Source organism: Notolepis coatsorum, assembly GCF_963971535.1.
Source record: "Notolepis coatsorum genome assembly, chromosome: 2".
NCBI classification, from domain to species: Eukaryota; Metazoa; Chordata; class Actinopteri; order Aulopiformes; family Paralepididae; genus Notolepis; species Notolepis coatsorum.
The window spans coordinates 145751944-145779609 of NC_140166.1; the positions used below are offsets into that span (position 1 = coordinate 145751944).

The window sequence follows — 27666 nt, forward strand, 5'->3', positions numbered from 1 at the left end:
TACAGTATAACGAAAAGAGGTTTGGAGTCCAACCAGAGTGCAAATGTAACGGTAAAGTGCAACAGGGATATACAATGTACAGGTGATTAAACTGGGTATTATATATATATATATATATATATTAGTACTACTGGGTAATGTATGTACAGAGGTGTAGTATTAATATGTACAGTGATACAGGTATAAAACAGTGGTAGTAAGTAGGGGTGTAAAGGGACTAGCGGTGGGGGAAAATATCCATATGTAGTAGTATCGCAATACTTTGCGTGGCGATACTGTATCGATGTATTTTTTTTTTGTATAAGGAAGTTGCATTGTTCATTTCAATACCTGTAATAGTACAGTAGTCCACACACACACGCACACGTGTGCATTCAGTTAAGTTGGAATATGACTGTAATACAAACAGTTCAGTTTGTCAGGTAAATGCAACACAGATTACAGTGTTGACCTCTGTCTGCTTGAGAAAATCCCATTTTCTGCAATACTAAATGATTGAAGTGAGATAAGATAATCCTTTATTGATCCCCTTGGGGAAATTCCGGTGTCAGAGCAGCATTGGGTGGGGGGGGGGAGGGGGGGTACAGGGTGGGGGATGCATAGATTCACAGTACAGTTGTGAACTGTAAACTGTAAACAGACTGAAAACTTTATTTTACAACAAAGTTTTACTTTGCAGTTGAAAAAAGGTAATACATTGCAATATATATCGCAATATTAATATCGCAATAATCAGCATATCGCAATATATTTTGAGAGTACAGACAGGTGTGGATAGATATGTATGGTGATTTCAGGGGTACTGTCTCGCTTTAACCCTCCAGACACCCTTCAAAAAACCCACTACCGAACGGCCGGGTAGCGCAGCCGACTAAGCGTCTGTCTACCACCGCAGAGACACTGGTATCGAATCCAGCCTTCAGTGGTACCTCCGGCTTGGTCGGTTGTCCATACTGACACAAATGGCAGTGTCAGCGGGTGGGAAGCCAGTGGAGTGTGTATCCTGGTCGTTGTAAACAGCGACTCCTACAGGTCGGTCGGGGCGCCTGCACAACGAGGGAGGGAACTGGGGGAGGTAGTGTGGTCCTCCCACGCGTTACACTTCTCCAGTGAGAGTCCTCGCTGATAGGTGAAAAGAAGCGGCTGGCTGACTCCACATGTATCGGAGGAAGCATGTGATAGTCTTCAACCCTCCCTAGACCGGCAAGTGGGGGGGAAATGCACGCAATGACCAGGAAGGGGAGGGGGCAATTGGCATAACGACTAAATTGGGATGGGAGAAAAATACAGAAAAAAGAGGAGAAAAAGTAGATAACAAAAAATAAAACCACTACCTGTCTCCCTAGTGACCGAAACTGCGATCTCAGTAAAACATATAATTTTCATGTATTGTTCAATTTTTTTTTCATGAATATCATTATTAACTTCAGTCCTCACCATACATATTGAATATGTATACATTTACATGATTTTAACCATTTCTTAAATTCGGGTTAGGGTTAGGGTTATGGGGTTAGGGGTACCCTATGGTTACCCTAACCCTAACCCTAACCCTAACCCTAATCTGTTCATTTCTGTGACTAGGGTGGAAGGTGTGAGACTTATGTTCCATGCGCTTAATAGTGATTTTTGGAAGGGAAAAAAAACATGGATTATTGTAATGTAATGTTTTTGGCATATACATAAAATCTAGCCAACGCTATCCACAAACACATGTGAAAAAAAGTCTATTTGACCAGAATTGCGACAAGGGTGACTGGAAGGTTAACCCTTTCACTGCCGCACTACCAAAACGGTTAACCCTTTCACTGTGACAATACACAGGAGGTTAACCCTTTCACTGCCACATGACAGCAGGTTAACCCTTTACTATCACACAACCGATGGCGACCGTGACGTCAAATACACCCACAGCACACACATCCACACGCACACACTCACTTTAAATAAACAACACACTGTAGCACCCACTTTAGACACTAACACACTTTATATTTATTGGCATCAATCTCATGCACCTCATTGCACCTCACCACCACAAGGTGGCACCACAAGCTAAGCTATACCTCACCATTTCTACACGGTACTGTATCTGCATTGTATAGACTGTTCATATACTGTATATTGAAAATGTTTGTTTTGTGGACACTTGTTTACGTACTTGACTTTCTATTTTATACTTATATTATACTATTTTACACTATCTTGTTATTTTATCTAGCACACTCTCAGGAGCAAAACAGAAAGAAGCATTTCATGCAAACGTATTCTGTATTTCTGTATGACAACTAATAAACAAACTTGAACTTGAAAAACTTGAACTTCTGTCGTGTGGCAGTGAAAGCGTTAATGGTGCCATGCGTCCCGCCAGGTGACAGACTACTTGCACTCGGTCTTCAGTAAGAGGAGGAGCCCCAACACGCTGAAGGTCACCATGGTCATCGGGGCCAAACCCTGGCTGGCCGACCCCCAGCACCCTCTGTACGAGGCGGGGAGGGCAGCGGTAAAGAGAGGTGCTCCCACACACACACACACACACACACACACACACACACACTCACACAGAAGATGGTCTTTCTATCTACAGTATCTATAGTTTATAGTTTTTTCCCCCTGCACAGTATAAAAACAACAACACAATATAAACATAATTATATTACATATAGCAAGTTGGAAAACAAGATCAATGTAAGGACCTTGTTGGAGTATGTGAGAGTAAGAAGTATTAGACTCGCCCCCTCGATAGATGCCTTCAAATCGAGGCTCAAAACCCACTTCTACCTACTAGCCTTTCCCGTTCACTGACTCATGCCCTGTTTTTCTATGTGTTTGCCTGTGTGCCCTCCCATAAAATGGAGTGTGATTGTTGTCTATATGTATCTTGTGTATCTACCCTCTGTACAGCACTTTGGTTGACACGCGTCATGTGAAATGTGCTATATAAATAAATCTGATTGATTGATTGATTGATAAGAAGTATGAGTAAGTGTGTGTGTGTGTGTGTGTGCGTGCGTGCGTGCGTGTGTGTGTGTGTGTGTGTGTGTGTGTGTGTGTGTGTGTGTGTGTGTGTGTGTGTGTGTGTGTGTGTGTGTGTGTGTGTGTGCGTGCGTGCGTGCGTGCGTGCGTGCGTGCGTGCGTGCGTGCGTGCGTGCGTGCGTGCGTGCGTGCGTGCGTGCGTGCGTGCGTGCATGTGTGTGAGTGAGTGAGTGAGTGAGAGTGAGTGTGTGTGTAAGTGTGTAAGTTCAAATACAATACACTCATTACAATACACAAGTTACAATACACTGTTACAATATAATGATCAGATGTTCCTTCAAACCTTTTTGAAGAAGGTTTTTTTGCCAGATGGAGAAAATCATTTCGTAGTTTCACACCTCTATATTTAATAGAAAATTGCCCTCTGCATGTAAGAAATTTAGGAAGATGAAGATGTATTTAATTTTATTTTATTTTATTAGACATTTAAAAAAAAAATACAAGATTCCAGAAAAACGTCAAGGATGCCACACAAAAAAGTCTAGACTTATTTCCATTGTGGTCCTTGGTCTCAGACAGACAAGCAATACAAAACATGACCATACATAACAATTTGACAAACTACATAGACATGAACATTTTAAATGCAGTACAAACGTAGCCACAGGCAACAATGTATCAGACAACATTTTCATGCATTTTAAAATCTAGTTTTTGACATTGTCGAGGAGCCATGATTTGACTTTTTAGCTGTGAAGGTAGCAAATTCCAATTTGTGGCTTCCCAGAATTTAAAAGAACATTTGCCCATATTAGTTTTGAACCTTGGAATACGCAGGTCAGCAATGCTGGCTCTGATGTTATGGGTATGCATGTCCCTGTTCCACAATTTGTAAGATAAGATGGGGCCCTATTACAGTTTTTCTCAATTGCTTTGGTGCATTTCTCTGATCAGAATTAAAGTTCTCATAACTGTTAGTTCAACCTCCACAACATTTTGTAATTTGTGCACATCATAGTAGCAGTTTCTCATTCCTCCGAACAAATTGCAAATGCTTTTGGACATGCATCAATTGCTTTCATACAATTCTCTGCTGTTTCATAACATTACCATTTGCTTAGGTCATGTCAGTCAAAATGAACTATACTTATGACTGCTGAATAGTCATTCCCTATAAAACTAATAGTCCTCATTTCATTGCTTGAGTCATTACATACAAATATGTTGAACTAGTTGTCAAAATCTGTCAAGCAAATTTTATACATTTCTTTATAATTTTTCCCCTGAATGGAGCTGGATGCCAGGGAATCGCTGCACACATTCATATATGTTGATGAGGCGGGTTTCAATCTGGCAAAAGGTAGAAGGTGTGGAAGGAATCGCATTGGACAGAGAGCAACCACTGATGTCCCAGGCCAACGAGGAGGGAATATTACAATGTGTGCAGCCATCTCAGAAAACGGCGTCCTCACCCATATGCCCCGCATTGGTCCATACAACACACAACATCTGCTGACTTTTTTAGACACTCTTTACAGGGACATAATCCCTGAGAATGAGAGAGGTCTAAATGGCGACCATCTGACCAAGTACGTTGTTGTATGGGATAATGTGCGTTTTCACCACGCAATTCTGGTCACACAGTGGTTTTCAGCACATGAAAGGATGCTGGTGGAATATCTCCCTCCCTACTCCCCATTCCTGAATCCAATAGCCAGACAGACAGGAACGTCTGGATGTGAATGAATGATTTACAGTACTGTGTATGTTGTATGTTCCAATTCAGTTCCAATATGTACTGCAATATTGTTTACAGTTGTGCACAGCTCTACCCAAAGGCCAAAGGGTGTTTCTTATGTTTGTTGTAAATTAGTTTGTATTTTCTTTTGCACAATGCTGTGAACAAATTAAATTTGCAAAGAGCATATGCAGTAAAAATGTGAAACATACGTGTCTTGTACTCATTTACCTCACTAAATACAGCAATGTGTAACTGTAGATTTCAAATGGCTGTACAAATAGTGTATAGTGCTGTCTTGAGCATTTTCAGAAAGTGTCACCAAGATCTGACTTTTTTTGCATTGGAAAACACTTACTGTCATAACGAAAACATGGCAAAGCCATTTGACTATCTTGTTCATAAACAATGGTGTCAGGACTTTTCATTTTGATGACAGTGACACTTTCATTGACATGAATACTTGCTTTTGAGGAATGAATGATCCATTTTGAGCAAGTGACACGCTTCTGCAGGTTATCACCTAGGTTTTGCAGTTTGTACTAATTGTTTTGAGAAATGCACTAACAGTTATGAGAACTTTAATTCTGATCAGAGAAATGCACCAAAGCAATTGAGAAAAACTGTATTATAAATGTTGTGAACTATGTTGAGCTGAAGTTGAACGGACCTGGCTTCCAGAGGGAGCCAGCCCAGCAACTACAAGTGTTGTTTGCCCACATGTGCTGTCGAGACTAGAGTTCAAGTCAAGTCAAGAGTTTTATTTGTCACGGCATACAAGTATACAATGAAATGCGGGTGGTCTTGCCCGCAACGATGTGCAATACATAGTACAACATATAATAGAATCCAATAAAACAACATTGTGCAATAAACAGGTAACATAGTGGGGCATCTCGGTAATAGTTATTTACAGAGCATGAAGGACATGCTAGGTCCTTTGGTAGTGCAGTACACTGTTACTGTTGCTATACTATTTTTAAAGTGACCTTTCCTTTTGTGGCCATAAGTGTGGGCGTGTGCAGCATGAGTGTGTGCTTGCTCATGTTAAAGTGGCTGCTAGTGTGCGAGCGTGTACAGCGTGCGTGTCGTGTGTGTGCTCATGTGTGCTTGTGTGTGGAGAGTTCAGTGTTCTGTGGCACTCAGTGTTCAGTGTTCAAGGCTCTGATGGCCTGGGGGAAGAAGCTGAGCCGAAGCCTCTCTGTCCTAGTAGCTGGGGTTCGCAGGCGTCTGCCTGACCTCAGCAGCTGGAACCGGCTGTTATTGGGGTGGTGGGGGTCTTTCATTATTCCGCAGGCTCTGGATTTGCACCTCTTGTTGTATAGAACCTGCAGGGGAGGTAGTGCAATACCCGTGGTACGCTCGGCTGAGCGTACCAGTTAATCGGATACGTTTGTTCTGGGAAACCTGTAACTTATCTTTTAAAACTTTGGTCAGAACTCCGTACCAAGAACAGATAGCATAGTCGAAGCAACAAGAAACAAGAGAATTTGCCAGAATGCGAAGACTTTCAGGGTCTAGTAAATGTGCTTTTCTGGCCAGAAATGTAGTTCTGCCATTCACCTTGCTCATAGTTTTGAGAGCCATGGATTCCCCGCTCAGGCTGCTGTCTAGGTGGCAACCTAGATAGCTTATACACTTTTTTGCTGCAAAAAGCTGGCCCTCGAGATTTATGCTGGGCGAGACCAGCTTCTGCAGCCTCACTCAGTCACTTTGATGCATTTCTCACATCATTATTTACATTTGCACAACAGTTAGTGCATTTTCTCAAAACAATTAGTACAAACTGCAAAACCTAGTTGATAACCTGCAGAATCGTGTCACTTGCTCAAAATGGATAGTTCCTTCTTCAAAAGCAAGTATTCATGTCAATGAAAGTGTCACTGTCATCAAAATGAAAAGTCCTGACACCATTGTTTATGAACAAGATAGTCAAATGGCTTTGCCATGTTTTCGTTATGACAGTAAGTGTTTTCCAATACAAAAAAGTCAGATCTTGGTGACACTTTCTGAAAATGCTCAAGACAGCACTATACACTATTTGCACAGCCATTTGAAATCTACAGTTACACATTACTGTACACATTGTAATATTCCCTCCTTGTTGGTCTGGGACATCAATGGTTGCTCTCTGTCCAATGTGATTTCTTCCACGCCTTCTACCTTTTGCCAGATTGAAACCTGCCTCATCAACGTATAATGTGTGCAGCGGTTCCCTGGTACACGCTTTATCCCAGAAGAGAGAGAGAGAAAAACTATAAACTTTTCCTGTGTAACATAATGCATTTTGGACAACATATTGTACAGTATGAACTGTCATGTAAGTGTACTGCATGGCACTACACAAAGTAACCAGTTTACAGCACTGAACATTAGAGTATGCATTGAACACATAAATGTTTTACTTGTGCATACTGGTGACGGGTCTCCTTCACTCTGTCGCTGTTCCGGTCAAATGGCACATTGTACTACAATTGTTTCATGGGCATTTAATTTCCCCTGAGCACTCTGTCAATTGTAGCGATTGAAACGGATTCAATATTACCAAAGATATTGTGATCCTCTATAACAGCGCTTTGTATCTCTCTCAACCTTATGGCATTGTTTGCAATCACCATTGCACAAAGGGCTTCCTCTTGGTAAAAAGGGGCCCTCTTCCACCTCTGCGAGGTTGTCTTGCAATCATATGTGGTGCAGAGTCAAATTAAAGTAATGAACAGCAAACATGAGATATACTGCTTTACAGTAACCCATATTACTGTAGTGTACAATACTGTAACAGTGCTTCCCACTTGTAAAATGCTGCAGTACAGTACCATACTGTAAATATGGCAAATCTTTACACTACTTTACACTACAATACAGTAAATATGTGCTGCAGTAAAGCTGTCTAAATGTAAAATGTAAAAAGTGACAAGTTCTTGTCCCACTGCAAGCTTCATGTATGACACAATGGCAGTAGTGCAGTGCAGATTGTTTAGTGCTGAATTACTGTCCAGTATACACACCTGCTCTCCCGACGAAATGTTTGAATACAGTAATTTAATTTACAGTGGTTCTCTCAACATTTAGCTGCACCCTTCGACCAGCCTCAGCCATTGTGAGGCCATGATTGACAGATTTTGACAACTAGTTCAACATTTTTGTATGTAATGACTCAAGCAATGAAATGAGGACTATTAGTTTAATAGGGAATGACTATTCAGCAGTCATAAGTATAGTTAATTTTGATGACATAAACAAATGATAATGTTATTAAACAGCAGAGAATTGTATGAAAGCAATTGATGCATGTCCAAAAGCATTTGCAATTTGTTTGGAGGAATGAGAAACTGCTACTATGATGTGCACAAATGACGAAATGTTGTGGAGGTTGAACTAACAGTTATGAGAACTTTAATTATGATCAGAGAAATGCACCAAAGCAATTGAGAAAAACGTTAGGTTATGACTATAACCAAGTTCTGTTAGTATAGCGACGCTCGGCGTCACTCTCTGCACTGTCCTCGCACACGTGCACACGCACTGAATAAAGACCATAATGTACCTTTAATCCCAATATTTGTCTGACCACACCCCTATCAGCTTACCCATATAAGCAGGGGTGGGGCCACCCACTCGCCTCCTTCCCAAGCTTTCACCACAAGGCGAGATCAAGGGCTGCAGCGGCGTCGGACGCCGAGCGTCGCTATACTAACAGAACTTGGTTATAGTCATAACCTAACATTCTGTATCGTATTAGCTCTCGCTCGGCGTCACTCTCTGCACAAGGGAGGCCGAGCGAGAGCCATCGGCCGACAAATACACCCCGCTGAAAGCCCCCCACAACCATCAGAACAGGGAGGGCCGAGCCCCCCCGACCCACCCTAATGGAGGGCACCCCCCCTATTGGGGCTTCACGGGAGGGCGACGGACCCGACCGTGCGAAGAGGCACTCAAGCCACTCAACGCACAGGGTGAGCAGACCGTGGCTTGACCCCACGACTACACACACGCACAACCCGCATGCCACCCGGGAACGAACGGAGGAAACAACCTCGTTACTGCCCCCAGAATCACGGGGTCAAGGGCAAACCCAACCCCGTGGCAAGGCCGTAGCAGCGAAGCGCGAAGGAAGACCCAGACCCACCCAAGGGACTGGACCCCCTGGAACGGGGGCCCGGAGAAGTCCATGATGCCAGCATCAAGACCCCACCAGGTGGGCACTTAGTGACCCCGCCCCCCACATCGCCAGCGTATTCGGACAAAGGCCCCTCAGCCGAGCGGGCCCTGTCCCCCCAATAGTACACCGCCTGGCACACTGACCCTGCAGAACAGGCAGTCAGCATGGCCGTAAGCACACAAAAAAGGTTAACCAACGGAAGCAGGCAGCGCACCGGGGAAAAACCAGGCAACAGGCTATTAACCCTAGCCTGGAGACTGCGGACGAGACAGGCGCCAGAGGGGACAGCTGAACACAGCCGCCCCGGCGGAAGGAGCGTAAGCTGGCGGTGTTGCATGACCAAGCCTCCATTTAAAAACCCCCACCCAGAGGGGTTGAGGCAGAGAAGGCTGACACGATTGGCAGACGTCATGAACGTGCAGGGGCACCCTCAAACGGTGAACCCGGGAGTTGACACTGCTCCAACACACCAGGGAATCAACCACCTTGGTGTTACCCAATGCGGTGGTTGTTCCTATAACCCCTCAAGAGAAAACTCCAAAACACACCTGCTGGTATACACCGGCTATACCGCAGTACAAGTGTTTCAGTTTTTCAAAAAAGGGTTAACCCAGGCCTACGGGTCAACGAAACATTACTTCGGACCGGGCCCGGCGATACGGGAAGCACAGGGTCACCAGAGGAGGTCAAAGACCACCCCAACAGGCCCCTCTTCGCCATGCGTGAGAGAGGAGCAAAAAAGAATGGAGAACCAGCCCGTAAGCACACCGTACTTGGTATTCCCAGGCGGTCTCCCAACCAAGTACTAACCAGGACCAACCCGCGTAGCGGCCGAGATCCGACGAGATCGAGCGTGTACAGGTTGGCATGGCCGTAAGCCATTACAACAGAGCTGAGTAAAAATGTACCCAACCAGGGTCTCCATAGCGCTTAACCCTGTGACACCCGGACCGACCGTCCCTCAGGGTACCAGAACAGCAGATCTGCATCCCCGGCGGACAACGGGTTCAACTGATCCGGACCAGCGTGACCAGAACCAGTCCCGTGCCCTAACCACGCCGACATGCCTACTCCAGGAGAAAGGGCAGATATGCGTGTTGATCTTAACATGAAAAGAAGGCGCCACCCAGACGTTCGGGCGAACCGCGCCCGGTGGCCCACCCCCAGGGCGTGAGACCCCTCTACATATGTTCAGATCCATTCCGTCATCATCCCCCAGACATGAACGAGAATCCGTCGATAACCAACCCAGGTCGTGGGATGTGGTCGTCGGAAGAGGAAAAACCTCCATCCCAGTTGCTCTATAAAAACGCCGTTTTAACCTCAAGCAACCAAGGCGTGCCAGTCAGTCGCCTGTTTACAGCGAGCTAGCACTATACGTGCGTCGGGACACACCCACATCAATGAACAGGCTATTTAGACCTGTCATTGAATCCCCAAGGCGCCCAGGGGAACGACAAGAGGGGTGTGACACTTCCTAACTCCAACTCTTTTTTAATAGAAAAGAAGGAAGCACCAACAGTATGTATCCCAGTCTACACAGCCGGGGGTAAAAATTTTTCACATTTTTACATCCCACCACCCTCCCATAGGAAGGAGACGGGAATCCCCAGAGAGACTTCCCACGCGAGCTGTACAGATTGAAAAGAATATATTGCACCTTGAGCCATGTAAAAAATTGATTTTAGGGCTATCCGGGGAAGAGGCACTGAACCCATACACACTCAATAATCGAATTGAATCGAATACATACACAATAGAATAGGACACCTTCCAGAGGGTCCACTCACTTTGACAATCTGAGGAGGAGGCTCTGTACTCTGATGGAGGCTCCCTCACATGGAAGGAGGAGTCCGAACTCACAGAAGGCCCGAATAGGCGCTTGGTGAGGAGGAGCCCTGACCACCCCCCCGAAACAGATCCATCACATGGACCTGAACAGCACACGGAAGTCCTACCAACAGAGACGCGCACGGTGACGTACTCTATGGCGGGGGAATTTCTGCGGTGCACACGCCCAATATTCCAGGCCGTGGGACCAGGAAACTCCCTCCCCCCCCCCCCCCCCCCCCCCCCCCCCCCCCTCATCCCGTAACGTGCCGAACCGCAACGTGACAGGAACCTTGAGGGACAGGGGGTGTACCCCTGACCAACAGAAAAAAGGGGGAGAGGAAAGGTTACCAGTCCACCCCTTTACGACCCCACACCCATGATACGATGTAATGACAAAAAGAGAGTATGACACAGTCATAGTCAGCTCTATGAAGCGTTTGACAGCTTCACACAGCGCATGAGCTAACCTGCTATCTGATTTTTACTAAGGAAAAAACACAGAATAGAGAGGGCTCTCTAAGAGCCCCGGTCCAACTTACACATGTGCTTCTGTGGCCAGTCCAACCCAGTTGTAGGTCACATGACACACACAACCCATCATCACCTACAAAAAATGGCAAAAACACTCTACAGAGGAACGCCGTTTTTCATAATGAGAGAATACATAATTCTCGATTAGTATCGGCCACAGGCCTTGCTAAGCACACATGAAAGCGACCAAACAATCTTTTCTTTTAGGAAAATAAAGTTTCTCCAGCAGTCTTAGCACAACCTCAGCAATCAAGCTAAGGGTTACATCGCATCCCTACCACACAAAGACACAATGTAGTGCAACAACATGTCTGATAGGAGGATGAAAAAGTCCCCAGGGAACCGGGGGGAAAACACAATCCTCCTACTTTACCCTTAATACGGCCAGTTAAAACAGGAAAACCTGTTAATATGTGAACACACTGTTCATTGTCATCACAGGCTGAGAAAAGAATATTCTTTACTCATTTGTCACTAAGCATAGCTTCATAGGTTAGTTACCCCTTAGTTGTGAGTACACGGTACATATAAACACACATGATGTTTCTCACACAACAACCAGATCATTTTCACATCTGTAACAACAACCCGATTTGCACGGAGAAGCTAATACCAGTGACAAGACAATTCACACAAAACTCGCGTCGTATCCTAAATGTATTGCAGCAACACACGTTTTTGGAAAACAGTGTTATTTACAAAACATGCAGAAGGTAAAGCCAGAAGACGCGTATAAGGTCTGGCCAAACCTTTGTCCTACCCGGAGCGTAGATCAGCGAAGTGCAGTCTCAAGGCCCCGTAGAAAACACAGCCGTCCTGTGTTGTTCGAACTGGGCAGCGTCGCCGCTCCAACCCGTCGCTACGGTCCTCTTTGTTGACGCAATCCTTGCCGTCCTGGCTCAGGGCAGGGTCGACGAACATCCCCTGTCAAAGATGACGTCGTAGTCAAGAGTGTAAAACATGTTATAATCAAAGCACGTTCAACAGAGTAGCATTAAGCTAACGGCCGCCCTAACCGTCGGACGCTACCGCCCCTGCCCACGAGACGCCGAGCGAACGGCGCGCGCGACCAGAGAGTAGCTTCGAATCCCCCCCGCCTCTCCCCGTGAGGGAGAGGAGAGTCGGGAACCGCGGCGGCGCGTGAGGTGCTGGAGCCACCCCGCACTGGACCTAGGCCGATAGCAGCAAGCTAACGTTCCCCAGCCTAACCTAGTAGGCCACCTAGTGATTATAGCAGGCTAGCGCCGCAGCTAACAGCTGACTGGCTAACAGTAGGCTACCACTAGCACGTAAGCTAAGCAGCTATCACCTGAACTTGTACACAATGATATAACACTCAGCCAGACAGGCCGCCGTTCTGAAACCCTCCTCACTTTTTAAGAGAAAAGAGAAACAAGATGTCAACACAGCTTTACAACAGTGATTTTACCAACACCCGACGGAGCCAGCACAATACCCAAACTGGCCTGTGTAGCTGACTTGAACATAGATCTTCCGCTATCGAACATCTATGCCCATATCTCCTCGTAAAGGAATACTCTCATTTGGATATGAAAGAAGGGGCTACACGGTGACAGAGAGATAACCACTCGTCCAGAAAACACAGGGATCACCAGTGTTAATGGTCGCGGCCCACTAGTTAAAACTATAATGGGCTTCAGACCAAGGTCTTCTGTCGCCTAAGAGGCTGAACAAAGGACCCTAGCATGGGGCCGGTTTTCATAAACATTGTCAATTAGCCCCCATAGCACTAACAGACAAGTGGAGCCTGCCAGCAAACATAACTCACCAAAACCAGGAACCCACCGCTTCTCACAACAGCGGCGCGTCCTACAGCCCAGCTGTGCCTTTACCGCAACCAGCACACAGCAAGGACTGCAGTTGGAAAAGCATGTAGCGGAGCGAACTCCCAATACGAAAACCGGTGGAGGATTTTTAGAATGATCATCATCTTCCAGACACTCCAGTACGAAGACAATATCGCCGTATTTTCTCGAAAATAGTGAGAGAGAAAATAAAGATATGATGTCAACGTATCCTTGTTTTCCAACTCTTCTCCTACTTCTTCTTCCATCACATCACGTCAAGTGTGGGGATCTACCGAGGCACTTCTTCCTTGTGGTGAAAGCGAGAAGGAGGCGAGTGGGTGGCCCCACCCCTGCTTATATGGGTAAGCTGATAGGGGTGTGGTCAGACAAATATTGGGATTAAAGGTACATTGTGGTCTTTATTCAGTGCGTGTGCACGTGTGCGAGGATAGTGCAGAGAGTGACGCCGAGCGAGAGCTAAAACGATACAGAACTGTAACACTGACAACATCCATAATACCTGACATCAGGGCCGGACTGGGGAAATAATTCAGGCCAGGAAATATACTGCATTCTGGTGCAGGAATTTTAGAATGTTTACCCTTTAAATGCCAGTGTTTGTGATGGCAACACAAATTATATATAAAAAGAAAACACACACTGTTACGGACTGTGTCCTTATGTGTATATATATGGGAGTAATGTATGTAATCTGTTGTGTATATAGGCATGTTTTGTTTGTTGTTGTCTTGTCTCCCTCTTGTGTCTTCATATCCCACTCTCAGGTTCCCAGTTGCAGCAGCAGCTGGTCAATCACCCACTCACCCCGGTGCAGCGGCAGCTGAGACTCATCCCACAATCAACATCCACTCCCTTCATAATACCCTTTGTGTTTCAGTGTTAGTTGGCTCCCTGGTTCGTTTGGTTGTGGTAACTATGCTGTGTCTGTGTGGGAGAGCTCTTTGATGTGTTTTGGTATAGAGCTGAGGCTCTTAGCTAGTGTTGGTGTGATAGCTGGTCAAATCTCTGTGTGAGCTCATTGTGTGTGAGAGCTGGTGAAAGCTCTGGTTCATTGTTTGTTAGCATATAGGAATTATTGTCAGTGTTGTGTATTTGGTGTAGAGCTGGTACCTGAAGCTCTGGTTTATTGTATTGTATTTAGGTCATTCGTTTATTGCACATTTCTGTTAACATTTGTATATTTGTTTGTCACCCAGCCTATGGTGATTGTGTTCTTGTAATTAATCTTTTGTTTCGCACACAGGGACATTGATGGCAGAAAGATACCCTGGGGTCTACATCTGCATCACGTAGGAGAACTACTGTTAAAGACACCAGCTTAGAGTGAGCACCACCTCCTGTACTTTGGGCGTCCGCGCCTGTAAGGGGGGGGGGCTTTTGTTTTATTTTGATATTATTTGGTGCTCACTGGTAGGTCCTCTTTGCTCTCTGTGTTGCTGATCTCATATTTGTAAAATAAACATTGTTATTTTACAATCTGTCTCCGGTGTTTTGTGTCACTGCATCCTCACCTATCCTGTCTGTGGCCTAGTGTTGCGTCTCCCCACGGGGGCACGTAACATAAATGGGGGCTCGGTAGTTGGGCGACAGACATTTGGTGTTGGTGTGCGGTGGGCACGTTGCTTGGTTTTGGTTTTGGGTGGTAGTTTATTAGGTGTGTTTTTGGTGTGTGTGTGCACTGGTCTGGGTAGGGATGTCGTCTTTTGGGGTGGAGGTGTTCCTGGGTGATCCCTCGGTTGATCGTTTGGATCAGTGTAGGAGAGAAGACTTGTTTGCCATCCCCTCGCATTTTCAGGTCGCCCTTTCTAAAAGTTTGGCAAAGGCTGACCTGAGAGAAGAGGTGGTGCGCATATTGGTGTGGAACAAGGTGCTCGGTGTCGGTGAGGGAGCGTCTTTTGTTTCTTCCCCTATAGTCACAGACGAGGAGGGCGAGGATCCTCCGGTGGTGGACCCGGTTAAAGACGGGGTAGAGGATAAGCCTCCCCTTTCGGGTGTCACGTCTCCAGTGCACGGGCGTGCAGCATCTGTCCCTAGTGGGAGTGCTGAGGAGGACAATCTTAAATTGAGTTTAGCACGGTTGCAATTTGAGGAGAGGAAGGAGGAGAGGGAGAGTGAATATAGTCATCGGTTAGCTATTAGAAAAATGGAGCTGGAGGCTGAGGTCTCAACCCGCCAGCTGGACGCTGACAACCGCCGGGTGGATGCTGAGAAGGAGGTTAAGTTGAAGCAACTGGAGCTCGACGCTGCTAAGGCTGGGAGTCCTGCTCAACCCTCTTCCACGGCTGTGGGGGCTTATGATGTAAGTAGGCTTATTTCTTTAGTACCTCAATTTCGTGAGGCGGAGGTAGACTCCTATTTTAATGCTTTTGAGCGGGTGGCTACGTCTTTAAAGTGGCCTAAAGAGGTCTGGGCTCTCTTACTACAATGTAAGTTAACAGGAAAAGCCCAGGAAATTCTGTCTGCCCTCCCTCTCAGCGACAGTTTGTCTTATGACACAATTAAGACGGCTGTACTTCGGGCATACGAGTTAGTGCCAGAGGCATATAGGCAAAAATTCCGAGCTCACAGAAAGTTACCTGGCAGTACTTTTGTGGAGTTCGCTCGTGAGAAGGAGTCTCTATTTTTTCGGTGGTGTAAGGCGAGTGACGTGTCTGATTTTAATTCACTGTCTGAGTTACTGTTGCTGGAGGAGTTTAAAGGTAGTCTGTCTGACCGTTTGGCTACATATTTGAATGAGCAAAAAGTGGGTACGTTGGCTCAGGCTGCGGTGCTCTCTGACGAGTTTGTGCTGACCCATAGGCAAAAGTTTGGTACTCTCCGACATGAGAGTAGGACCTTTTATCCCTCTGCTCACACTCCAGCTAGGTCACATGTTAGTCCGCCGCAGATCCGCCGCAGTGGCTATGTTGGACAGACTAGTCCGCCCCGCTCAGTATCTCCCCGCTACAAGGAGGAGCGGGAGTGTTTTTACTGTCATCAAGTGGGCCATGTAATAAGTGACTGTGTTGTTCTGAGACGCAAGGAGCAGTCTCAGACAGATGGACGACCTAAAGCGGTTGGTTTGGTCCAGACAGTGTGTGACATCCCAGGTCCCAGTTACGATCCGTTTATGTCGGACGGGTTGGTCTCGCTCAGTGGCAGTGAGTTGGACCAGCGTCCAGTACGCATACTGCGGGATACTGGGGCAGCACAGTCATTCATCATAGCAGACATGTTACCATTTTGTGATGAGTCATCGACTGGCTCTAGTGTGTTGGTGCAGGGGATCGGCATGGGCTTTGTGTCGGTGCCCCTCCATCAGATACATTTAACCTGCGGGTTGGCAAAGGGGGTGTTCAAGGTGGGCGTGCGCCCATCATTACCAGTGGGAGGTGTCACCTTTTTATTAGGTAATGACATCGCTGGTGGCAGAGTTATGCCATGTGTTTTGGATCACCCTAATGTTTTGTGCCCTGATGTGTTTGCCCCATTTCTCCCAGATGTGCCAGTGTGTGCGATCACCCGTGCTCCACAACCGGTAGTTGTGACGAGTGACAGGGTGACAATTCGACGGGGAACACTAGCCTCTGAGGCACCACGGTTACCCAGGACTTGTGGTAGGCTGGTGGTTGCCCAGAGTGAAGACGCTGGGTTGGGCACATGTTCATTTACCGCTCCTGCTCCAGGGATAGCTGGAAGCAGAGAGGTGGTCAGTTCGGTGGTGATTAAAATTCGGTCAATAGACAGCCCTTTTAGGCTGTTAAGGAAGCAGCTGATGGGAGAGACTCTTCACAACAAACCTCAGGTGAGGGGTTTGTTGTCTTGTGTGTGCAGGCTTGTAAAGTGGCTGCAGGAGGCTAGTGCTGTCTCTGAGGGGGGTCTCTCTGCTGCTCAGCGTATTGTAACGCTGCATTTTGTGCTGTGCTGTGTGGTCTTTCTCACATTGTATTATGTATTTTACTTTGTGAGGAGGAAAAGGGCAGCAGTCTGCCATTGTGCATTTTAACCGTGAACCGTCCCTCTGTTTTCTTTTGTGAGGTGCCTTCTCAGACCACGGTCTTAAATCTTGATGTTGGTGTTGGGTCTGCTGTACCCCTGGACATTTTGTGTCAACAGCACCCCTGATCATGTCAAACGCTACCAAGAGAGGTATGAAGAGGCGGAAGGTGATGGTCTGTTTGGTTGGTGGCAGTGGTGGATGTTTTGTTTTGTGTTATGATCTGTGTTCTTTGGGAAAAACAAATGGGGTACTTGGGTGTTGTGTTGTCGCCAGCCATGGGCTGACTCTTTATGGGGGGGAGTGTTACGGACTGTGTCCTTATGTGTATATATATGGGAGTAATGTATGTAATCTGTTGTGTATATAGGCATGTTTTGTTTGTTGTTGTCTTGTCTCCCTCTTGTGTCTTCATATCCCACTCTCAGGTTCCCAGTTGCAGCAGCAGCTGGTCAATCACCCACTCACCCCGGTGCAGCGGCAGCTGAGACTCATCCCACAATCAACATCCACTCCCTTCATAATACCCTTTGTGTTTCAGTGTTAGTTGGCTCCCTGGTTCGTTTGGTTGTGGTAACTATGCTGTGTCTGTGTGGGAGAGCTCTTTGATGTGTTTTGGTATAGAGCTGAGGCTCTTAGCTAGTGTTGGTGTGATAGCTGGTCAAATCTCTGTGTGAGCTCATTGTGTGTGAGAGCTGGTGAAAGCTCTGGTTCATTGTTTGTTAGCATATAGGAATTATTGTCAGTGTTGTGTATTTGGTGTAGAGCTGGTACCTGAAGCTCTGGTTTATTGTATTGTATTTAGGTCATTCGTTTATTGCACATTTCTGTTAACATTTGTATATTTGTTTGTCACCCAGCCTATGGTGATTGTGTTCTTGTAATTAATCTTTTGTTTCGCACACAGGGACATTGAGGGCAGAAAGATACCCTGGGGTCTACATCTGCATCACGTAGGAGAACTACTGTTAAAGACACCAGCTTAGAGTGAGCACCACCTCCTGTACTTTGGGGCGTCCGCGCCTGTAAGGGGGGGGGGCTTTTGTTTTATTTTGATATTATTTGGTGCTTACTGGTAGGTCCTCTTTGCTCTCTGTGTTGCTGATCTCATATTTGTAAAATAAACATTGTTATTTTACAATCTGTCTCCGGTGTTTTGTGTCACTGCATCCTCACCTATCCTGTCTGTGGCCTAGTGTTGCGTCTCCCCACGGGGGCACGTAACACACACACACACAAAAATGTAAATATCTTCAATATATCAAATGCAAAGTGGATTCCATAATACCTGACATTAACACTGACAACATCCATAATACCTGACATTAACACTGATAACATCCATAATACCTGACATTAACACTGATAACATCCATAAATTAATACCTGACATTAACACTGATAACATCCATAATACTTGACATTAACACTGACAACATCCATAATACTTGAGATTAACACTGACAACATCCATAATACCTGACATTAACACTGATAACATCCATAATACCTGCCATTACACTGATAACATCCATAATACCTGACATTATTACATGGCGTTTTCACATTCGCCAAAATGCTTGCTTGTGATTGGTCAATAGCGCGTGTCAGAGGTCAGTTATCAGACAATAATGACCGCTGTGGGACAATAATGACCGCTGTGCGCAGCTGTTCGCAATCAAGCCCACAATAATGACCGCTGTGCGCAGCTGTTCGCAATCAAGCCCACTGACATCAGTGCAAACTGCCGGCTGCCGGGGAAGCTGCTGGGGGGCGGAGCGACGAGCACTCAGCGGAGCCAGAACCAGTGTTACTGTTGCGAGTCGATGTAAAATGAATTAGGTATATTGTTAGTAAGTTAGCCATGTAATAAGCGGGATAATGTATAGCTATACTCGATCATTGTCGCAAAATAATTGACCTTCACTGACGTTTAAAACACCTCGCCGAGGCGGCTCGGTATTTTAAACTCTGTGTCGGTCAATTATTTTGCGACAATGACCTCGTAGCTATACATTATCCCTTACTTAACAGGAGGCCTTGGAAGTGGCAGATGGTGTTGTGTGGGGTAGCCTGTAGGCTTGCATGGAAAAGGGGCACCGTGACTTTAGCACCTGACCATAAGTCCCTCCTCTCCCTCTCAGTCTTCGACGTGGAGCCGGACCTGATCCGTGAGGGCGGGACCATCCCCATCGCCAGGACCTTCCAGGACGTCACGGGGAAGAGCATCATCATGCTGCCTATAGGAGGCTTCGACGACGGACTCCACTCCCAGAACGAGAAGATGAGCAGGTCAGAGGCAGGCTTGTTGTTATAACCCCCTGACATGTAAATGGTAAACGGTGCATTTATTTATTACAGCTTTTATCCAAAGCGCTTTACAATTTACGTGTATGTGTGTGTGTTTCACATTCACCCATTCACTCACACATTCACACACCCGACGACGGCGGAGGTCGACCACGCGAGGTTATGCAAGCCGACCTGCTCACCGGGAGCCAACCTGTTAAGCCTTAAGGTCCCCCTATAGGACCCCCTGCTTTTCTTTATCATACATCGATCAATAGAGACCATATTAGATCCCCAATTATCATATCATGGGGTATCATTGGAAAGCCACACTCATTGGCTACAACCCTGTGCAAATATCTTCGAGATCGCCAAATGATTGACGGAACTAGAGCCCCGGGAGTCGGGGGTGGTAATGTGTACTTTTGCATACTTTGGGGCACGCCTCACATATTGGCATGTAACTCGAGAACTGCTGAACGGATTTTGTCACCTGAAAGGGCAATCGACAGGCAACAAATAGGGCTTTAATTCGATCTATATATTGTATTAAAATAAATGCACACCCGAGCCACTAGAGGTCGGCAAAGAATCGTCCACATGTGGGCCCTTGGATGTTAAGAGGTTAATGTTTTTAAATATTTATTTTTGTAGCAAAGCGTAAAGACCATAACCCTATCAAAAACAGTAGTCAAAGTGTATATTTTAATTTTACCGATGTTTTATACGATTTATCGGAAATACAAATGTATCGGAAAAGGCTAATTATCGTAAAAACCGCAAGGAAATGACTAAATCCAGATTCAACCCTGCCATTGGAAAGAGGAGCATTTTCCCTATCCATAGATGTATGCTTTGGCCATAATAAGGTCAAGGTCAAGTTCAAGGTCAAATATGAATTTATAATTAAAATCGATTATCATTAATTACTGTATCTACAAATCCTTCTGTTTAATCATCTTCCCTTTATTCATTTGCTTAGATTTTTGTACATGATCTCAATACGGTGGTGAATGAGCTCAGTGAGCATTTTCTCCTACCCGTATACATTTCTTATCAAAGATGCAAAAATTATGAATCATAATTTATATTCTCCTTTTCTTCATTACACTTTACTCAGCCTAGTAACAGACACAATATTTCGGACACTGGAAATACATACCCCCAGGTCCCTAGATGTTCCTAGATACCAAGAACATGCAAATTTACCTTGCAGAAGTGGAGCAATCTTCCATTTACTTAGGCATGTACCTTTATTCGAAAACGGTCTACAGATTAACAGGTTGTCTTGCTCAAGGACACTTCGCCACGATGCTGAGAGGAGCCAGAATCGAACCGGGAACCTTCTGATTACCAGACGACCGCTCTACCTCCTTTTGGCGACCCCACACTTAATGTATCGCGTCATTTCAACGTGGAATTAGGGAATATCAAAATAAAAGCACACATTGTTGAACTTGATCCTGCATATTTATTAGACCATAATTACAGCACTATGTTATCAATACACATTTATAAAACGAGGCACATTTAGCCAAAATATGTTGCCATAACATAAAAAATATATATATATATCTACATTTCTTTTTTTACTTGCCAATGTGCGACCCATATACAAGAATTGCAGCTCAAAGTGCTTCACAACAGAAAAAAGACATACAATTATAAAATTAGCACATAAAGTGCAGACATATAAAATCACAGTTCTTCACATTACAGGACAACTTGTTTATGGTTTGATTCAGTTAAAAAAAATAGACCATAATAAATACAAACATTTAAATAATAAAATAGACAGACAGGACAAACAAAACACAGTAATGAATAACAAAGAACTAAAGCCAATCATCATGAGCTGGGACAATCTTGTTAAATTCAAATATGCCTGCCTTACCTATCAAATCTGTAGTTAGGTCTGTAGTTAGAGGGACTGTGTAGTTCTGCTGACAGATATACCAGGTCTGTAGTTAGAGGGGACTGTGTAGTTCTGCTGATAGATATACCAGGTCTGTAGTTAGAGAGGACTGTGTAGTTCTGCTGACAGATATACCAGGTCTGTAGTTAGAGGGACTGTGTAGTTCTGCTAACAGATATACCAGGTCTGTAGTTAGAGGGACTGTGTAGTTCTGCTAACAGATATACCAGGTCTGTAGTTAGAGGGACTGTGTAGTTCTGCTGACAGATATACCAGGTCTGTAGTTAGAGGGGACTGTGTAGTTCTGCTGACAGATATACCAGGTCTGTAGTTAGAGAGGACTGTGTAGTTCTGCTGACAGATATACCAGGTCTGTAGTTAGAGGGACTGTGTAGTTCTGCTAACAGATATACCAGGTCTGTAGTTAGAGGGACTGTGTAGTTCTGCTAACAGATATACTAGGTCTGTAGTTAGAGGGGACTGTGTAGTTCTGCTGACAGATATACCAGGTCTGTAGTTAGAGAGGACTGTGTAGTTCTGCTGACAGATATACCAGGTCTGTAGTTAGAGGGACTGTGTAGTTCTGCTAACAGATATACCAGGTCTGTAGTTAGAGGGACTGTGTAGTTCTGCTAACAGATATACCAGGTCTGTAGTTAGAGGGACTGTGTAGTTCTGCTAACAGATATACCATGTCTGTAGTTAGAGGGACTGTGTAGTTCTGCTGACAGATATACCAGGTCTGTAGTTAGAGGGGACTGTGTAGTTCTGCTGATAGATATACCAGGTCTGTAGTTAGAGGGACTGTGTAGTTCTGCTGACAGATATACCAGGTCTGTAGTTAGAGAGGACTGTGTAGTTCTGCTGACAGATATACCAGGTCTGTAGTTAGAGGGACTGTGTAGTTCTGCTGACAGATATACCAGGTCTGTAGTTAGAGGGACTGTGTAGTTCTGCTGACAGATATACCAGGTATGTAGTTAGAGGGACTGTGTAGTTCTGCTGACAGATATACCAGGTCTGTAGTTAGAGGGACTGTGTAGTTCTGCTGACAGATATACCAGGTCTGTAGTTAGAGAGGACTGTGTAGTTCTGCTGACAGATATACCAGGTCTGTAGTTAGAAGGGACTGTGTAGTTCTGCTGACAGATATACCAGGTATGTAGTTAGAGGGGACTGTGTAGTTCCAAACAGGAGGTCTGATTTTAGTCAGGCAGCCTTTAGAGCAGCCCACACCTGGAACAGTCTGCCAACACGGCTCAGGGAGTATCAAAGATACATTTAATTTAAATCTAACTTAAAATCATGGTTGAGAGATGGTCAAGTGTGCGGCCATTTTAACTGAGGGGTTGTGATGTATTGTAATGTATTTTAATGTATTGTAACCTACTGATTCCTATTGTGTAGGGATGTTCGATATTGGCTTTTTTACCGATATCTGATATACCGATATGGTCCAACTCTTAATTTCCGATACCGATATCAACCGATACCGATATATGCGGGGTTTCCCCCCCCCCAAAAAACTGAATCATTTCAGGTAATTAAGATTACATATGTCTTGTCGTGGAATTAACACAACATTATGCATACTTTTGACAATAAATAAAATAAGAATTTGTTCTTACTTGCTTGCCGGGGCGCCTATATATTCTAATACCAACGCAGTTGTGCATTTTGCGAATCTGATTGGCCACTGACGTTTCTGGTCATGTGACATGTGCACCAATCGTGTGACGGCAAGTTCTTTCGACGGTTAAGCTTAGGCACACAGTAGAGACACACAGTAGAGACACACACACAGATACACAGTAGAGACACACACACAGACACACAGTAGAGACACACACACAGACACACAGTAGAGACACACACACAGACACACAGTACAGACACACAGTAGAGACACACAGTACAGCCACACACACAGACACACACACACACACACACAGACACACAGTAGAGACACACAGTAGAGACACACACACAGATACACAGTAGAGACACACACACAGACACACAGTAGAGACACACACACAGACACACAGTAGAGACACACACACAGACACACAGTACAGACACACAGTAGAGACACACAGTAGAGACACACACACAGACACACGGTAGAGACACACACACAGACACACAGTAGAGACACACAGTAGAGACACACACACAGACACACGGTAGAGACACACACACAGACACACAGTAGAGACACACAGTAGAGACACACAGTACAGACACACACACACACAGACACACACACACACACAGACACACACAGTAGACACACAGTAGAGACACACAGTAGAGACACACAGTACATACACACACACAGACACACACACACACAGACACACAGTAGAGACACACTGTAGATACACACAGTAGAGACACACACACAGACACACAGTACAGACACACAGCAGAGACACACAGTAGAGACACACACACAGACACACGGTAGACACACACACATACACACAGTACAGACACACAGCAGAGACACACAGTAGAGACACACACACAGACACACACAGACACATGGTAGAGACACACACACAGACACACAGTAGAGACATACACACAGACACACACAGACACACGGTAGAGACACACACACAGACACACAGTAGAGACATACACACAGACACACACAGACACACGGTAGAGACACACACACAGACACACAGTAGAGACATACACACAGACACACACAGACACACGGTAGAGACACACACACAGACACACAGTAGAGACACACACACAGACACACAGTAGAGACACACACACAGACACAAAGTAGAGACACACACACAGACACAAAGTAGAGACACACAGTATAGACACACAGCAGATCTAAGTAATATCAAAAGTACAGTACTGTGTTGATTTGCAATCTGATGCTTTTCATTTGTTTATTTTCTTTTTTTTTATATATAAAGCAAGTTGGTTGAAATGGAAATGAAAATAGGATAATTATAGCAAATAAGCAAATTAGCCTTAACCCTTTCACTACCACACTACAGACGGTTAACCTTTCACTACCACAATACAGAAGGTTAACCTTTCACTATCACACTACAGAAGGTTAACCTTTCACTACCACACTACAGAAGGTTAACCTTTCACTATCACACTACAGAAGGTTAACCTTTCACTACCACACTACAGAAGGTTAACCTTTCACTACCACACTACAGAAGGTTAACACTTTCACTACCACACTACAGAAGGTTAACCATTTCACTACCACACTACAGAAGGTTAACCATTTCACTGCCACACTACAGAAGGTTAACCTTTCACTACCACACTACAGAAGATCAACATTTTCACTACTACACTGCAGAAGGTTAACCTTTCACTACCACACTACAGAAGGTTAACACTTTCACTACCACACTACAGAAGGTTAACCTTTCACTACCACACTACAGAAGGTTAACCCTTTCACTACCACATTACAGAAGGTTAACCTTTCACTACCACACTACAGAAGGTTAACCTTTCACTACCACACAACAGAAGGTTAACCTTTTCACTACCACACTACAGAAGGTTAACCCTTTGGTAGTGAAAGGGTTAAAAACAAGACTATAAACGAACAACGACGGTAGGTTGTTGACGACAGGCAGGTTTCTCAGTGGATGTTTGATTACCGGCAGGAAAAAGAAAAGAAAAAGTACATCCTGTTTTAGAGTCTATTGCAAGTCATCAAAGCATGTGAAAGCAGCAATCTGTGACAACGAGCAAGCCTTTGTAAGCTCTGAGGACTTTTAACAGGCAGATGTAACGTTGCCGGTAGCAACCATTGTGTCCTGTATAATAGGGCTGGATGGTGCTCCTTAGCAGAGAGGAGAGAGCTGTGTTGGCATCTGTTTCTATATGAAGCCATGATTGGAGATTTCACAAAATTATCTCACTTCTCTGCTGGAGTGGACAGCTGAACCCTATATTATAAGATCAAATGACTAGCTCACACTTAAAGGAAAACTCCAACATTTTGGGAAATTAGCTTATTTAACATCTTCCCTGGAGTTAGACAAGAAAATACATACCTTTTTTGTCTCTGTGCGTGCATTTAGCTTTGGGAACAGTCGCTTCATCACTGGAAGTGGGGGGGGGCCGGAGCCTGACGTTCCCTACAGGGTCTTACAGTCACCAAATACAACTCCAAAACGTTCCTGTAAACATGTTGTGACCTGTGTATTCACCACGTGGAGAAATAAAAAATTATTGAATTAGACTATTACGTTTTATAAGCAAATATACTCTGAACAATTTTTTGCCTAACCACTCAAGTCTCTGGGCGCAGTCAGTGGTTTCAACGTGAAGCCGTGTTTGTTGATATTCTCATTCCTTCAAAGGATCCGAACCGATTGAAGTTTATGGATACCATGACTTAAAATCCTCTTACCTTGACGATTAAAAGCCTCCCCAATTTAGAAAACAGTAATCAAATGGCTGGTATTGATAATATAATACTAACTACTGCACGCTCGCAGCTAACCGGAGCTAACACAGAACAGGATGGTAAAGCAAATATAATGACTTCCTTTCTGGGGTTTTCAAAATAAAAGTGCGATGTTTATAGCAGCGGAAAACGTTTATTTTGTACATTATCTAACATTAACACGAACCTAAACTAACGTTACAACTAACCTAAACTAACCTTTTATCGTAAAACCGCGAGGAAATGGATAAATCCAGATTGAACACTGCCATTGGACAGAGGAGCTTTCCCCTATCCATAGATGTATGATATCGCCATAATAAGGTCATTTATAGTTCATAATTAAATTTTGAATGTATAATTCAAAAGGATTATAATTCAGTACTGTATCTACAAATCCTTCTGTTTAATCATCTTCCCTTTATTAATTTCCTTAGATTTTCTTTGTACACTTGATCTCAAGAAGGTGCTGAATGAGCTCAGTGCACACAGGCCCTCATTTGCACATTTGTTTACAGTTTATTTTTCTAATATCTTTATATTCAGTGCCAATTATATAGTTTACACTGTTTATTTTTTTGATCAAATTTGATTGCCTATATTCATGTCTTTCTAACATTACCCTGCCCTGCCCATACCTGTACCTCCCCTCCCCCATGCTGCTATGACGCCCGCCCCAAGGGATAAATAGAGGAACATCTTATCTTATCTATTCTTATCTCGTCTCTCAGGTACAACTATATTGAGGGAACCAAGTTGTTCATCGCCTACCTGAAGGAAGTGTCCCAGATCAAGAAGACTGTGTAGCTTCCACAGTGTGGAGGCAGTAATGTGACGCAGTGAAGAAGACACAAGGATCCATTGTCTTGTTCTGTCCAGCAATACGGCCATTTAAGCATCTTACTGCATAGCTCTACTGTACTCATCTGTTATCTATCTATCTATCTATCTATCTATCTATCTATCTATCTATCTATCTATCTATCTATCTATCTATCTATCTATCTATCTATCTATCTATCTATCTATCTATCTATCTATCTATCTATCTATCTATCTATCTATCTATCTATCTATCTATCTATCTATCTATCTATCTATCTATCTATCTATCTATCTATCTATCTATCTATCTATCTATCTATCTATCTATCTATCTATCTTTTTCCTCCATTGTTAACCTCATCTCTCCTCTCTCTCTTTATTGCTGTCTGTATGTCTCTCTCTCTCTTTATGGCTGTCTGTATCTCTCTCTCTTTATGGCTGTTTGTATGCCTCTCTCTCTCTGTATGGCTGTCTGTATGTCTCTCTCTCTCTCTTTATGATCGAAGTCCATCTGGTAACTCGTAGATGGGTGTAGATCTTGAATTCCTACTGCCTGAGTTACACAGGGGAGATCTCTCTCTCTCTCCTCCCTCCCTCTCTCTCTGCCTATCTCTCTCTATCTCTGCCTATCTATCTCTGCCTCTCTCTGCCTCTCTCTCTCTCTCTCTCTGCCTATCTCCCTATCTGCCTTTCTCTCTCCTCCCTCCCCCTCTCCCTCTGCCTCTCTCTCTGACTATCTCTCTCTATCTCTGCCTATCTATCTCTGCCTCTCTCTCTCTCTCTCTCTCTCTATCTCTCTCTCTCTCTCTCTCTCTCTCTCTCTCTCTCTCTCTCTCTCTCTCTCTCTCTCTCTCTCTCTCTCTCTCGTCACAGTGAGTGTAGTGGCAAATGCCGTGGCCTCGTAGGCCTGTATAATGACTTGTGATGCGGCATGAATCTGCTTGTCGACTGTCGACCGGGGCAAACGTCGTCACTTCCAACCATCGCTCCCCACGAAGACGACATGTTTCTTTGTCATACAGAACTGTATATTATATTCGCAGTGTCATACAGAACTGTATATTATATCTGCAGTGTGTCATACAGAACTGTATATTATATCTGCAGTGTGTCATGATAGAACTACTATCATA

At 44.6% G+C, this 27666-nt stretch overlaps 1 protein-coding gene across 1 annotated transcript in view; it reads left to right on the plus strand.

Moving 5' to 3' along the window:
* Positions 1 to 26515, plus strand: part of cndp1 (carnosine dipeptidase 1) — a gene marked incomplete at both ends in the record, with an annotated part of 93115 nt that extends 66600 nt beyond the window's left edge. The window contains 3 exons of the mRNA XM_084308337.1: positions 2372 to 2513; positions 19190 to 19337; positions 26440 to 26515. Of these exons, the coding sequence (XP_084164463.1) occupies positions 2372 to 2513; positions 19190 to 19337; positions 26440 to 26515 (366 nt within the window). The remainder of the gene's footprint in view (positions 1 to 2371; positions 2514 to 19189; positions 19338 to 26439) is intronic.
* Positions 26516 to 27666: the final 1151 nt, after the last annotated feature.